The 12,638-nt window shown below is 44.2% G+C and overlaps 1 protein-coding gene across 9 annotated transcripts in view; it reads right to left on the minus strand.

Moving 5' to 3' along the window:
- Window positions 1–12,638, minus strand: part of LOC142964722 (transcription factor COE3) — a 126,753-nt gene that overhangs the window by 17,701 nt on the left and 96,414 nt on the right. For all 9 annotated transcript variants that reach the window (XM_076105216.1, XM_076105220.1, XM_076105214.1 and 6 more), the window contains one exon: window positions 5,812–5,900. In XM_076105216.1, coding sequence (XP_075961331.1) covers window positions 5,812–5,900 — 89 coding nt within the window. The remainder of the gene's footprint in view (window positions 1–5,811; window positions 5,901–12,638) is intronic.

A 12,638-nucleotide genomic window follows, 5' to 3' on the forward strand; every position in this document is an offset into this window, starting at 1 on the left:
ACACACTCACACACGTACACACACACGCACGCACACAAACACACGTACACACACACGTACACACATGCACACACATGAACACACACACACACACGCACGCACACAAACACACGTACACACACACACACGTACACACACACACAAGAGCTACAGGGAGTTTACAGGTGGAGAGAAACAAGACTCTGGTTCATCCTCAGTGGGTCTAATCAACTCACACAGAGGAGGAGAGGAGGAGGGAAAAAGGGAGGAGGAGGTAGGAGGACAGAAGAACGGGAGGAGGAAGAAGAAGAAGGAGGAGGGAGGGAGTGAGGAGGAAGAAGAGAAAGAGGAGGGTGGAGGATGAAGAGGAGGAGGAGGGAGGATGAAGATGGTGAAGAGAAGGAAGAGGAGTAGGAAGGAGGGAGGATAGAAGGAGGAGTCTTCAGAGAGAGAAAAACTGATCTGAGACAAACAGTCTGTGTTTTTGTTAAATAATTAAATAAAAGGATATTTTTCTACAGTGTAACACGTCTCTTCCTCATCCTCCTCTTCCTCACTTCATGGTCTGATCACTCTTAGGACCATGATGAGCAGCGGTGCATTAAGAACACAAGAAAATCCGATTTATATCAGGTTTGGATCAATTTAACACGTTTGTTTTAAGATTCAGAAAAATGATCAAAACATCCAAAATACTTTCAGGTTCCCTTACCTCCTCTCCTGCCTTCTCCCTTATTTCCTCCCATCATTCCCTACCTCCTCCTCTCCTCCCTTACCTCTTTCTCTCCTTCCCTACCTCCTCCTCTCCTCCCTTATTTCCTCCTCTCCTCCCTTATTTCCTCCTCTCCTTTTTTACCCCCTCCTCTCCGTCCTTACCTCCCCTTCTCCTCCATCACTCCTACCCTACCTCCTCCTCTCCTGCATTATCTCCTTCTCCACCTCCTTTTCACCCCCTTACTTCCCCTTCTCCTTCCCTACCTCCCCCTCTCCTTTTACCTCCACCTGTCTGCCTTACCTCTTTCTCTCCTTCCCTACCTCCCTATGTTTCTCATGTATTACCCCCCCCCCCCCCCCCCCCCCCCGCTCCTCTCTTGTGTAACATACAGACATAAAATATAACTGTTACATTAATAAAGTGAGAACTTATGGTGTTGTAAATACATACAGTTTGGTTGGTGTCTATAGAAGTGACATATTAAATCTCCTTTAAAGCCGTAAATAAAGTACTAATATTAAACACATTTTAAAGATGATCCTCTGTGTGACGGACACAAGGACCTGTAAATAATTCACATCTTCTTCTTCTCCTCGTAAACAGAAGGAGCTCTCACTACCTCACTCCTCTTGGAGGCTGCACCCTCGTGACCTTACCCTTCTTCAGTCCATCTCTTGACATATTCCTCCTCTCTCTCTCCTTTATATTTTCCTCCTCCTTCTATTGTCTTCCATTGGTTTCTAGGGGCTTAATTACGGGGGGCCGTCTCCGTGGTTGAGGAGGTTTGGGTGTACGAACAGGGGGATCAGCGTGACCCTGGAGGAGAAGCCATCAGACAGCGGCCTTAACAATGATAAATCACCCCGAGCAGAGAGCTACAGATACAGCCGCCGCCCCGCTGATCTCTATAAAATATGGATGGACCAGCGCGCCGAGCGGCGAGGAGCCGAGCCGGATTCTCCAGATTAGCGATTATCAGGCGGAGGGTTATTCTAACGAGGCGGGACGCGGTGTGGGGTTAACTCCATCCACGGGAAACCGATTGAAATTCAGCTCATGAACTGAATATCGCTCATTATTCTCAATGAGAGAGCAGGAAATGTCCTCATTCATGAAGTGGGGTTGAATTAATAATCCCTGAACGGACCGTACCCCCCCCCCCCCCCCCGCCCCATGAGTCAGGATGGGGGTCAATGATCAGAGCTAAAGGTGCAAACCGCAACACGCCAAACACGTTTAATCTCCACCTCTATGTTCACGAATCACCAGGAAGTAGACGGGGGGGGGGAGAAATACATGTCCTGTTCAACCGGAATTCATTTTAATACGTTTTCTGTTTGTTTTTCACCACAGAACGTACATTATTTCACAAAAATCTGCATATTTTAGGGTTCAGGTCGCAGCAGAGAGAAGTGAAGCCATAAAATCTTTATATTTACTGAACAGAACCTCTTTAAATATACCTTAAAATTAACCTTTTTACTTTAGTAAGTTAAAAGCTTTAAAGAGCAAAGTGAAGCTCTACATTTAGCCTTTGCTCTTACATTTATAATTTATTGTCCAAATTAAGGGACAGTTGAGGCATTATCTTCAGATATTTAAGGGATTTTATATTCTCTTCGCAGCAGAGAGAAGTGACACCTTTAAATATTTATATTTACTGAATAGAACCTCTTTAAATATACCTTAAAATCAAGCTTTTTTATTCCAGGTTAAGGTGGAATCAGTAACTTATAAGCTTTAAGGAGCAAAATTAAGCTCTAAATTCATTTTTGTCTCTTAGATTATGACTATGATGATTATTGTACAAATTAAGGGACAGTTGAGTCATTATCTTCAGATATTTAAGGGATGTTTATATCGTGAAGCCATCAAACAGTCTTAATATTTACTAAGCCTCTTTATTCATCGATTAAAATGAACCAGAATAAAGTGGACCGCTCAGAAAGCTTAACAGACGAAGTGAAGCTCTAAACGTAGTTTTTAAAATAACCTTCGCCTTAAAAGGCTAAGAGACGTCTGAGGCGTTATCTCCAGGTATCTGAGGGAGCGCATAGGTTCACGTCCGTCTGTCAGACAGACAGCTAACAGGCTGTGAGGCCAACTGGTCACTGATGACCTCTGGGGTTTCTCCTGGATCAGGTTCAGGCCTCTAATTTCATTTCCAGTCTGGCTCGGCTGCAAGCGGACACCTCAGTGTCCGTCCAGCCGACTCAGAGAGAGGACTCACGGCCGCTAACTGTTAGCATGTTAGCATCTCCAGCTCTGTTTGATTGGCAGGTTGTGTGTTGGTGTCACGAATGTGAACGGATGGATGACTTTAGCTTGCTAGCTAACAAGATACGCGTTCAGTAAATCAGACTTGGGGCTGTTGTTTTATTTCCCTTTTTGATGGAGCTATGCTAACAGTTTCCCCCTGCTTCCAGTCTTTGTGCTAAGCTAGGCTAAACTCATTTGAGATAAAGCTGTAAACCCAATCTTCTGAACAAAACCCAGCTAATAGATTGGTGACTAGGATGTTAGCTAACAACATCCAGCATTAAACCAGAAAAACTTGGAGGTGGACTTGATGAAGCTAGGCTAACAGTTCCACCCGGCTTCCAGTCTTTGTGCTAAGCTAGGCTAAACTCATGTTAGAAAAATATGCAAACCATGACTTCTAGCTCTAGTGAACAAAACCCCAGCTGATAGATTGTAGACTAGGTTGTTAGGTGGACTTGGAGGAGGTAGGCTAGCAGTTTCCCCCTGCTTCCAGTCTTTGTGCTAAGCTAGGCTAACCCTAATCTTTGAGTTGATTCCAGAGCAGTTTCCCCATCTTTCAGACACAATCAGCTGTGAGTTTTCCTCTCTCCTGGTTTCCATATTTTACCGTTTATGTTTAGGAGAACAATCACTCTGCTCTGCACCCACAATGCACCACCTGACGCCCTACAACGAATCAATCTGCTCCGTATCGCCGCCTGAAAACCTCGCCGTCCAAACATCTCTTTCCATCCCTGCTCCTGTCCTCTGCAGAGCGGGCGGCAGGTGAAAGCAAAAGAGAACTGACAAGCCGAGTTAACCCGTCGCTTGCTCGGTCACATGACCCCCCCCCCCCCCCCCCCCGCCTACAACACGGCGCCCTGTCGCCTCATCGGCCGCGAGTCCAAAAAACATCTTGGAGGAAAAAAAACCCTGTGGTCTTATTGAGTTTTCCTCTGAATAAATAAATATTTAAAAGGCGGAGGGCGTTTGACGTCCCACTCTGGCTGCAAATCAGGCCATCAAAGGGGCCAGACAATGTGTGCTCACTATTAGTATCAATTTACAAATAAACTGCTTTTTTGGTGACTGGATCTCCGATGTCAGATTTTGATAAATGGTTTCAATTTGGCAGCTGCTTTCGAGTGTCAGAGCCCATCTGACGCTCGCCACCCGCCGCCCGCCGCTCGCTGCCTCAAGGAATCTGCCTCAGTTAGACCTCGCAGCCGGCAGCAGCCAAAATAATCTCTTCATACTAACCAGGGCAGGTGTGTGTGTGTGTGTGCATACTAATGTCTTTCTGTGGGTAAATATTGAAACCGGGCACATTTCACTACTGATGTTTTCCTACACAAATCTTAAAAGGGGGCTTCCTGTTTTGTGTTTTCTTTTACGCCATTAACTACAAATCACAGGCACTCTTCTTCACTGTTTCCAAAGCCGGCTGTTGTTTAATAGATTTTTAAATGTGCTTTCGCTGCCTTTGCTTTCTTTTTTTCCAGGCAGCTGGTTTTCATTCACTACAGATAAAAAAAAGAAAAAATCCACCTGCAGAGACGTCAGATTAAACATTAAATGTTACCAACTTTAAGAGAGTCTATAGCGTCAACAAGAGATTATTTTTGACAAGTCTACAAAGCGACGCCTTCAAACTAACAAAAATCCAAAGAAATTCAGTTTCCTGTGACATAAACAAAGAGGCATTTAAAGGGATTAAAGATCAAAATTGTTATATAATAATAAATATAACAGTTGAATTATTAATTTGTAAACCAATCTGCATGTTTTAACTGTGATCCACAATGAATAGAACTGGCGATGAGATTTTTACTCCAACTGCGTTCAGACACTTCCACTGATATCGTTTTTTTCAGTTTGTACACCTGAACTCGCTTCAATTTCTTTCAACACCTTCGCTTCAACAGAAACTTCCAGCTCAATGTATCACAACTTCAACTATTTACAGCCCTTTTCACTTAAAATGAAACTTGAACTATATTCAGAAATTCCATTTTTAACTGCCACTTCAACTTCCTTCAGTATTTCAATTATTGCAAATGTTTCAAATTTTCAGCAGCGAGTTCGTGCACATTTTCCTCTCGTTCAATACTATGTTTCCTCAAACTGGTTTGATGTCGTATTAACTCATAAAATTCAGTTAAATTACAGAATTACCAACAAAATTCGTGGTTGAAGTCTGGAGAAGTTTATCTGATATTTACATCATCGATAAAGTATATTGATCAAATTTATAGACAAATATTTACAGGTATAAGTGACGAGTATGTTTTCATGAGTCTATCCAGGAAGTGAATCACTGACCACGGACCAATCAGCTCTCATCACCTGCACCACCCTGACCCTCCACCTTCATCAGCGACTCGCCGCCGTCCAAACCTTCCTCCTCGCCAGTTAAGGGGGGGGGGGGGGGGGGGGGGGCAATCGCAGCAGCGGCAGGATTTTGCTCCCATAAACAGCTGTTTCCTGTTTGAAGGATCAGGACCACAATCTGCCCGGCTGGCAGCGAGGAGGGCCGGGCCGTGCCAAGAGTGTGCCGAGCAGAACCGACAAATCCAATCAAGGCAACTCGGTCCCGCGCTGCATTAAATAGTACGAGAGGACCTTAAAAGTCGTGTGCAGGTGGTCTACGGCGTCCACAGAGGGACAAACAGCCACTTCACATTTAAATCAGCCGTTAATGTGGCTGTTATAAAACCTGATTAAAAACACTCAAACGGCAGCTCTGACAGACAGGTGCATTCTGGGACGTACCTGACCAGACCAGCACAGGGCTCACTTCCTGGCCTTTGGGTTTGACCTCTGACCCCTGACCCTGAGCACAGGCAGCAGTGACTTAATGACTCGTCTCCACTGACCTTAGGTAACCTCTCGGGGTCCCCGGGGTGGCGAGGGATGACCTTCTGTAGCCTCTGGAAGCCGTAGTCGATGGTGGGCTCGTTCAAGGCTGTGGGACGGAGAGAGAGAGAGAGAGAGAGAGAGAGAGAGAGAGAGAGAGAGGGAGAGAGAGAGAGGGAGGGAGGTGAGGACGACCGAGACGAATTCAACCCGACACACAGAAACACACCGAGCATCACAGAAACACACACCGACATCAGAGTGACACACATATAGCAGGTTTTTCTTTAAATCCAGTTCATTTCTAACCACAACAGCTCCACTGCTGCAGGAGGGCCTGCCTTGCTCAAAGGCACACAGAGTTATTTCCATTGACATAAGCAACGAATGATCACTCATCACACCTTGAAGAAACGTAAGAAAATGTGTAAATTGAATTCATATTTTCAAAAAAAGATGCAAAAACATAAAACAAGTAAAGAATATAAAAATAAATAAAGTAAACTTTCTCACAGACTTTGTTTCATCTTTGAAGGAATCGTTGCAGTGACGAAATTCAGGGAAATCTGAAATTTGGGAAGATTTTAAAATCCCCTTGATGGTCATGAAGGAGTCTGAAGGAACGGACCACCTTAAAGCTTAAAGCTTCTAAGTTAGAAAACAGAACTTATTTTAGACTCTGTGTAAACGTCAGTGTTTAGATTCTGAACAAGTTGTAAGAATGATTTACGTGAAGTGATTGTCTGATGTGTGAATATATGAAACCTGTTGAAGGTAAATAAATAAACCTGCAATAAGAAATATTCTTACAACACGACGATGAGTCAGACCCAACATCTGATTCCTTCTTTCACTTTTATTTCCCGTTTAATTCTCAGGTTTCGTGCGACCTCTCAGTGATCTTCAGCTTCAGTTTGTTGGTTCTTATTAACAGTGAACACTAACAGAGAGAGAGACAGAGAGACAGAGAGAGAGAGACAGAGAGAGAGAGAGAGAGACAGCTGATCTCTCTCTCTCTCTCTTATCTCCCTGCTGTTTATTAAGTGTGAGACCTCACACTCCATCTGTCCTCCTCGCTCTGCCTTTTTCACCACTAATTCAATCCAACCTTCCCTTTCTTTCTTTTCTCCTCCGCTAAACAATCTGCCTTCCTCCTCCTCCTCCTCCTCCATCCTCTTCCTCCTCCTTCTCCATACGTTGGAGAGAAACACCCGGAAATGAGTTCGGGGGAGATACTTCTCCATAATCAAGCCCATTAATCATAAAAGGCTGTCAAATTTGACTTTGGGGACAATTTGTCAGCCGATCTTGCCCACTCGGCTTTTGTCACCGTTGGCTCTTGTACTCTGTAAGGATGATTGACACACCAAATGCCGGTGAGTAGAATAGCTAGTTTGCGCTAATATGCATAACCGCGGCTTTCATGAATAAGAATAAGGCAGCTCTATATATATATATATATATGTATACGGCAGAGCGCAGAGGGGTCTCTCCTTCAAAGGGGCCCCGCCGCCATTTGTTCGCCTGGCGCTCCCAAATAGATGTTATTACCATTATAACAATATTTGTTTTCTTTTTCCCGGGGAATGGAGCGACCGAGAGCTGCTAAATCAAATTTGTCAGAGCGCGTTTCAAGCGGCGGCGGAGGAGAAGAGGGGGGTCTTTCAGGCTGTGACTGGGGTGGGGATGATATCTGAAGGGTGACATGTTGGGAGAGGAAGCAGAGAGTGAATCTATTACCTCCAACGCCAAATGAAAGAAGGGATTTCATTGTCGGATCCCTCCGAAGAGACTTTTTTGGGGGCCGATGCAGAGCAGCAGAGGATGAATGGAGATAATGCAGGCAGAGGACGACACGAGCAGCAATCAGCGTGGTCGAGTCCCGAAAAACCGAATTGCCTCCCCTGACGCCGCGTACATATACATCGTAACTTATGAAACAAGTGAAAGGCACTATGGGAAATACTGCAATTGAATAAAAAAAAACATTTACAGTCAGAGAGAGAGATCTGTGATGTTTAACTCTTCATCTTCAGGAGGAAACGTCTGATCTGTGAACATCAGGTAACAGTATTTATATCGTATGTTTCTACTTTATTGTCCCTCTGGTTCCACATCTGTCCGATCTCTCGGGATGTTGTACAGATTAAGAAGACAAATATGAGTAATCCGCCTCAAGAACGCTGCAGGACTTCAGATTAACACCAGTCACACCTTAAAGTTCTCCTCAAAAGATTTAAAGTTAGAAAGAAAACAAGAAGGTATAGTTACACTAATAGTAGTACTTGCAGTTACTGTAGTACTTTCACTAACAGCTGTAGGCCTACTGATAGTAATAGACACAAACTGGTCCTGAAGGACCCACCAGTACTGGATGTTGTGGAATAATCTAATGTGGACTTCTTAAGAATGAAGGTTACTAATGTAACTTAGTTCTATGATTGCTTGTACTTTGGGGTCATGAAGCACAAGTCAGAGTTTCTATTTTAAAACTAACGACTTTTCATATTTCTTTCTAAAATATATACGTAGAAGAAGTGGACTGTTATAATTACGATTTAACATAAAATACATTTTAAAAACGTTGCGGAAAATCTCAACGGTACAACGTCAAAGCAGTAGTTTCTCTCCAACGGAAGACGCCATGTTTATCTTTTCATTTTGATATTACATCAACTAAATTACATTTAGACCCATCGTCCCCCAAATTGAACCGTAATATTTTATAAACTTTCACACGCTCTGTGGTTCATTTGTTCCTGCATCCTGCTGGGATTCGAACCGACGACCTCCTGAATTTAAAAAACGAGGGAGGGGTGATCTCTTTTGTTCGTCGTCATCATCATGGGAAACAAAGACAGAGGCTTTTAATGAACCTCTGGACCCCCCCCCCCCCCCCCACATTACTTCCTCTTATTAAAATCTCGGCGCTCTTTGACCCCAGCGCCCCATTGGCTGCCTGCAGGGCCCCGTACTGCCTCCCAGCCAATCGATATTGGCTGCCTCCCTGCAAAGAGCCCGAGTAATTGGAGAGCGGCGGCTGGCAGCGCGAACCCTGACCCCCCCCCCCCCCACCCCCCACGCATTACACCGCCCATATGAAGACAGATTGCCTGATTTAGTGTAAACATATGCTGCAATTCCAGGCATCAGTGCCACTTTCTCCATCGTAATTTGTATTGATTTTTCTCTCTCTCTCTCTGTCTTTTTTTTTTTCCTGTGCGGCCGATGTTTTCTCCTGCTGTCTGATGTTTTTTTATAAATCAGAAAAGGAGGAGAGGGAGATAATTCAGAGGTGAGAGGAGAGGAGGGGGATTCTTTATACATTTAATCAAGTATTTATCGCTCTCTCTCTCTCTCTCCCCCGTTTGTTTTTTCTCTCTCTCTCTCCTCTCTGTGAAAGTGATCAAACGGTTGGTTGGCGTCCTGCTGATCGGAGCGCTCTGTTATTAGGCGACTAAGTGACTGAGGAGAGGAAGAGGAGGGGGGGAGACGGGAGAAGAAAGGGGAGGCGAGGTTACGTGTTAAACTAATTTCTTGACGGCAGATTTGCAGCATCAGAGGAGACGAGCAGACGCAGCGAACAGCAGGTCAGAGCTGTGAATATTTACACATTTATGAGGCATTCACTTCCTCCAGATACTAAAACCATGTGAACATCTGCAGACTGACTGATGACGGTCCTGCTTGATTAATAATGTTCAAATAATCAGAACGGTCGCTCTTAAAAGGAGCTTTAACAGTCAAATAAAAGCCAGTGTCACATATACTGTATATATATATATATATATATATATATACACAGTATATATAAAATATACTTTTACATACAGTAAAATTAAACCAGATTCAGTTTACATAAAACCGTAAAGGCAGCAGAGGAAGTACTACAGAAGAATGTAGTACTGAGAGAGCAGTGGGTGTATACTAGTACTCGTTACAGTAATATACGTACTGCAGTAACAGTAGTACTTTCAGTAATAGTAGTACGTGCAATAACAGTAATACTTGCTGTAACAGTAGTACTTTCAGTAATAGTAGTACTTGCGGTAATAAAAGAGGTTTATAAAATCAATAAAGTACGAAGTATCTACTACTAGTGACTACAAGTGATACTTAGTACTAAGTACAGAGCATCATATTTTGTCTCATGTTTGTATTCAGATCTAACTATTGTTTCAAAATAAAAGATCTAACTCTTAAATAAAAGCGTGTTAAAACACAGACCCACAGCTCGGACCACTTTCCCAGGAGGCTTTGCTGTTCAGACTCATGAACAAAAGGCCTCGCTGACCAATCACAGCGCCGGCCCGACAGCCTGCTCCCATGGTAACGCCTGGCTTCCCTCAACACATGCACTCTTTGGTCTCACCCCGAAGGTGTCAGAGGTGTAGTCGGGGTCACAGCAACAACAACAACGTCATCAGAGTGTCAGAGTGAGACGACACAGACCTGAAACAGACCTGAAACCAGCAACACGTCTGGACCTGAACCCAGATACCCTGAAACCCAGGACCCTGAAGGACCGGTGTGACATCGGGGTGATCCAGGTTTACTGTGTCCTAATACTATAAAACACACTAAACACACATGTTGACAGTGTTTGCTTTGGCTTTTGGTTCTCAAGAAATTATTTTTCTTTCTAATTTATTTTGTGCTGAAACAGAAATCAACAACAGATATAAAAACAACAAAAAAACTGCCAACTTTAAGTCTGAAATCTTCCCAAAGATTCTTCACTTTATTGCAGTATTTACTGTGATTCCAGCTGTTCTAACTCAGAGACGCACTGCATTGTGGGACAACAGTTGTCCCCAGTGGTTTCAAAAAGAAGGAAATGGTGTCCCACAAGGTTCAATACGAGGTCCTCTTAAATCATTTTCAGATTTTTGGGACTTAGACCAGTTTTCCTGACGATACAAATCAAAACTGGAAAAAAGATGAATGGATTTCCAGCATCTAAAATCTGAAAATTGTAATTTCCTCTTCTGTGCGTCTACATTGATAATTTGAGGGCATATAAACGGCAGGAATGACGCTACAGACACCAAGTTTGTAATACTGTAAATACATAAATTGCGATGCTTCATCAGTGGGCTATAAACTCAATCTGAATAGAGACTTAACACACATTTACTTAAATGAAAATCTTTAAGATCGTCCACTTCAAAGCACTAAAATCAATATGTTTTTGACAGAGGGTCCCTCTTCCAGTACGGGCCCTAAAGATCTAGCAGTACCTCCCTGAAGCTACTTGTCATTTCAACACATTTTAGATTAAATTACTACAAACCAGTCGACACACAGTCAGCCTGGAGCTCCTTGTGGTCCCGTGGCAGCTGCTCACCAATCTCAGAAATTAATTTGGTGCATAAAAAATCTTGATATAGTAGAAATGATATCGTTCCCTTAACATTTCAAGAGTTTTTGTCTTTTTCTCTTTCCTGTCCTGACAAGAGAATCAGAGACGAAGTAAGGCTGAACCTTCCTCTTCCTCAGTCCGTGATGCATTTGTGCGTCGGCTGATACCAGATCAGAGGATCACAGGTCTGGAGGGAGGACGCTGGATTACTGGAACATCTCTGCAGGCTCATTACCCCGACGCTCACACATCGGGCTCCCACAATTCCTTGGGCCCTCCATGCTTCAGAGGAGCATGTATACATCCACTAAGCCTCTGTTTACATCCTCCTCCTCGCAACTGTTTACGTTTATTTATCGCTCGCTATTTTTCATTTGCTGCTTTCTCACCGGCCGCCGGGCCTCTCTGAGTGGGAATCTTTTTTTTTCTTTGTACATATTTACCCAGCCGGAGATGAAATATGCACTTTGGGAGGGGGGGGGGGGGGGGGGGGGAGAATCCCGCTCACCTTTACCTTCTTTTATTGTTTCGCGGTGATGGTCTTGTCGAAGGCGCAGTCATGTCCCCGATGAGCTGCATAGATTTGACTTTTATCTGCAGCAGCTCTGCGTGGCTTCCTCCTGTATTACACTTATCATCTCAAATAGACTCCCGTGTTTTCCGTATGAAGCAGGCGGCTCGAGTGGCGACTCTCCCGACTCCCCCGACGCGTCTCCATCCCATGTGCTGCAATTTCCCATCTTTTCTCCCCCCCGGCTGTATGATTGATGCCGGGTCGGAGCGGCGTTTGGCCTCGCTGCCCAAAGATCGCCACCGCTGATGATGCCTCACTTCCTTCAGGGCTTGTAGGGGGGAGGAGGGGGGAGGATGGGGGGAGGGTGTTGACAGACAGCTACATGCTGAGCCTTAAGTGGACGGGCTGATTTGTTTTCCTGCTTGTCAAGTGGCCAACTGGCGTCAGCTGCAGGCCGAGGCTGTTGACAAGCAGCCATAACACCCTGGATGCATCCTTTCACCGGCTTATTGATCCGCTGTTTTATTCCTCCCAACTTTCAATTCATCACTCGGGTCATCAGAGAGAGGAGGCCGACACAAACAACAACAACAGCAACAGACAGGGACGCTACGTTTGCTTTGTTAACCGCAGATGTATCGCTAACCTTCACCACAAAGAAAAAATTTAAAGAAACGATCTGGTGTTATTCTATATTTGTTCATGTTCAGACCATAGACCGTGACGTCACCCGTTGGTTTGTGGACTGATGTGACCATATTTGGAATGCAGACGTAGAGACCTGTCAATCACTGTGTAGCCCCGCCCTAAAGCATCCCCTGCTTTATGGTCTGTTTGACTCTAAATGGACCATAATGTACTAAATGAACATCATGCTGTATTGAAGAAGACTTGAAACTAGAGATTGAGACCATAAACTCATGTTTACTGAGGTAATAAATCAAGAGAGAAGTAGAGTCATTTTCTCATAG

Source organism: Anarhichas minor, unplaced genomic scaffold (assembly GCF_050575085.1).
Source record: "Anarhichas minor isolate MPS153535 unplaced genomic scaffold, ASM5057508v1 ptg000031l, whole genome shotgun sequence".
Lineage (NCBI taxonomy): Eukaryota > Metazoa > Chordata > Actinopteri > Perciformes > Anarhichadidae > Anarhichas > Anarhichas minor.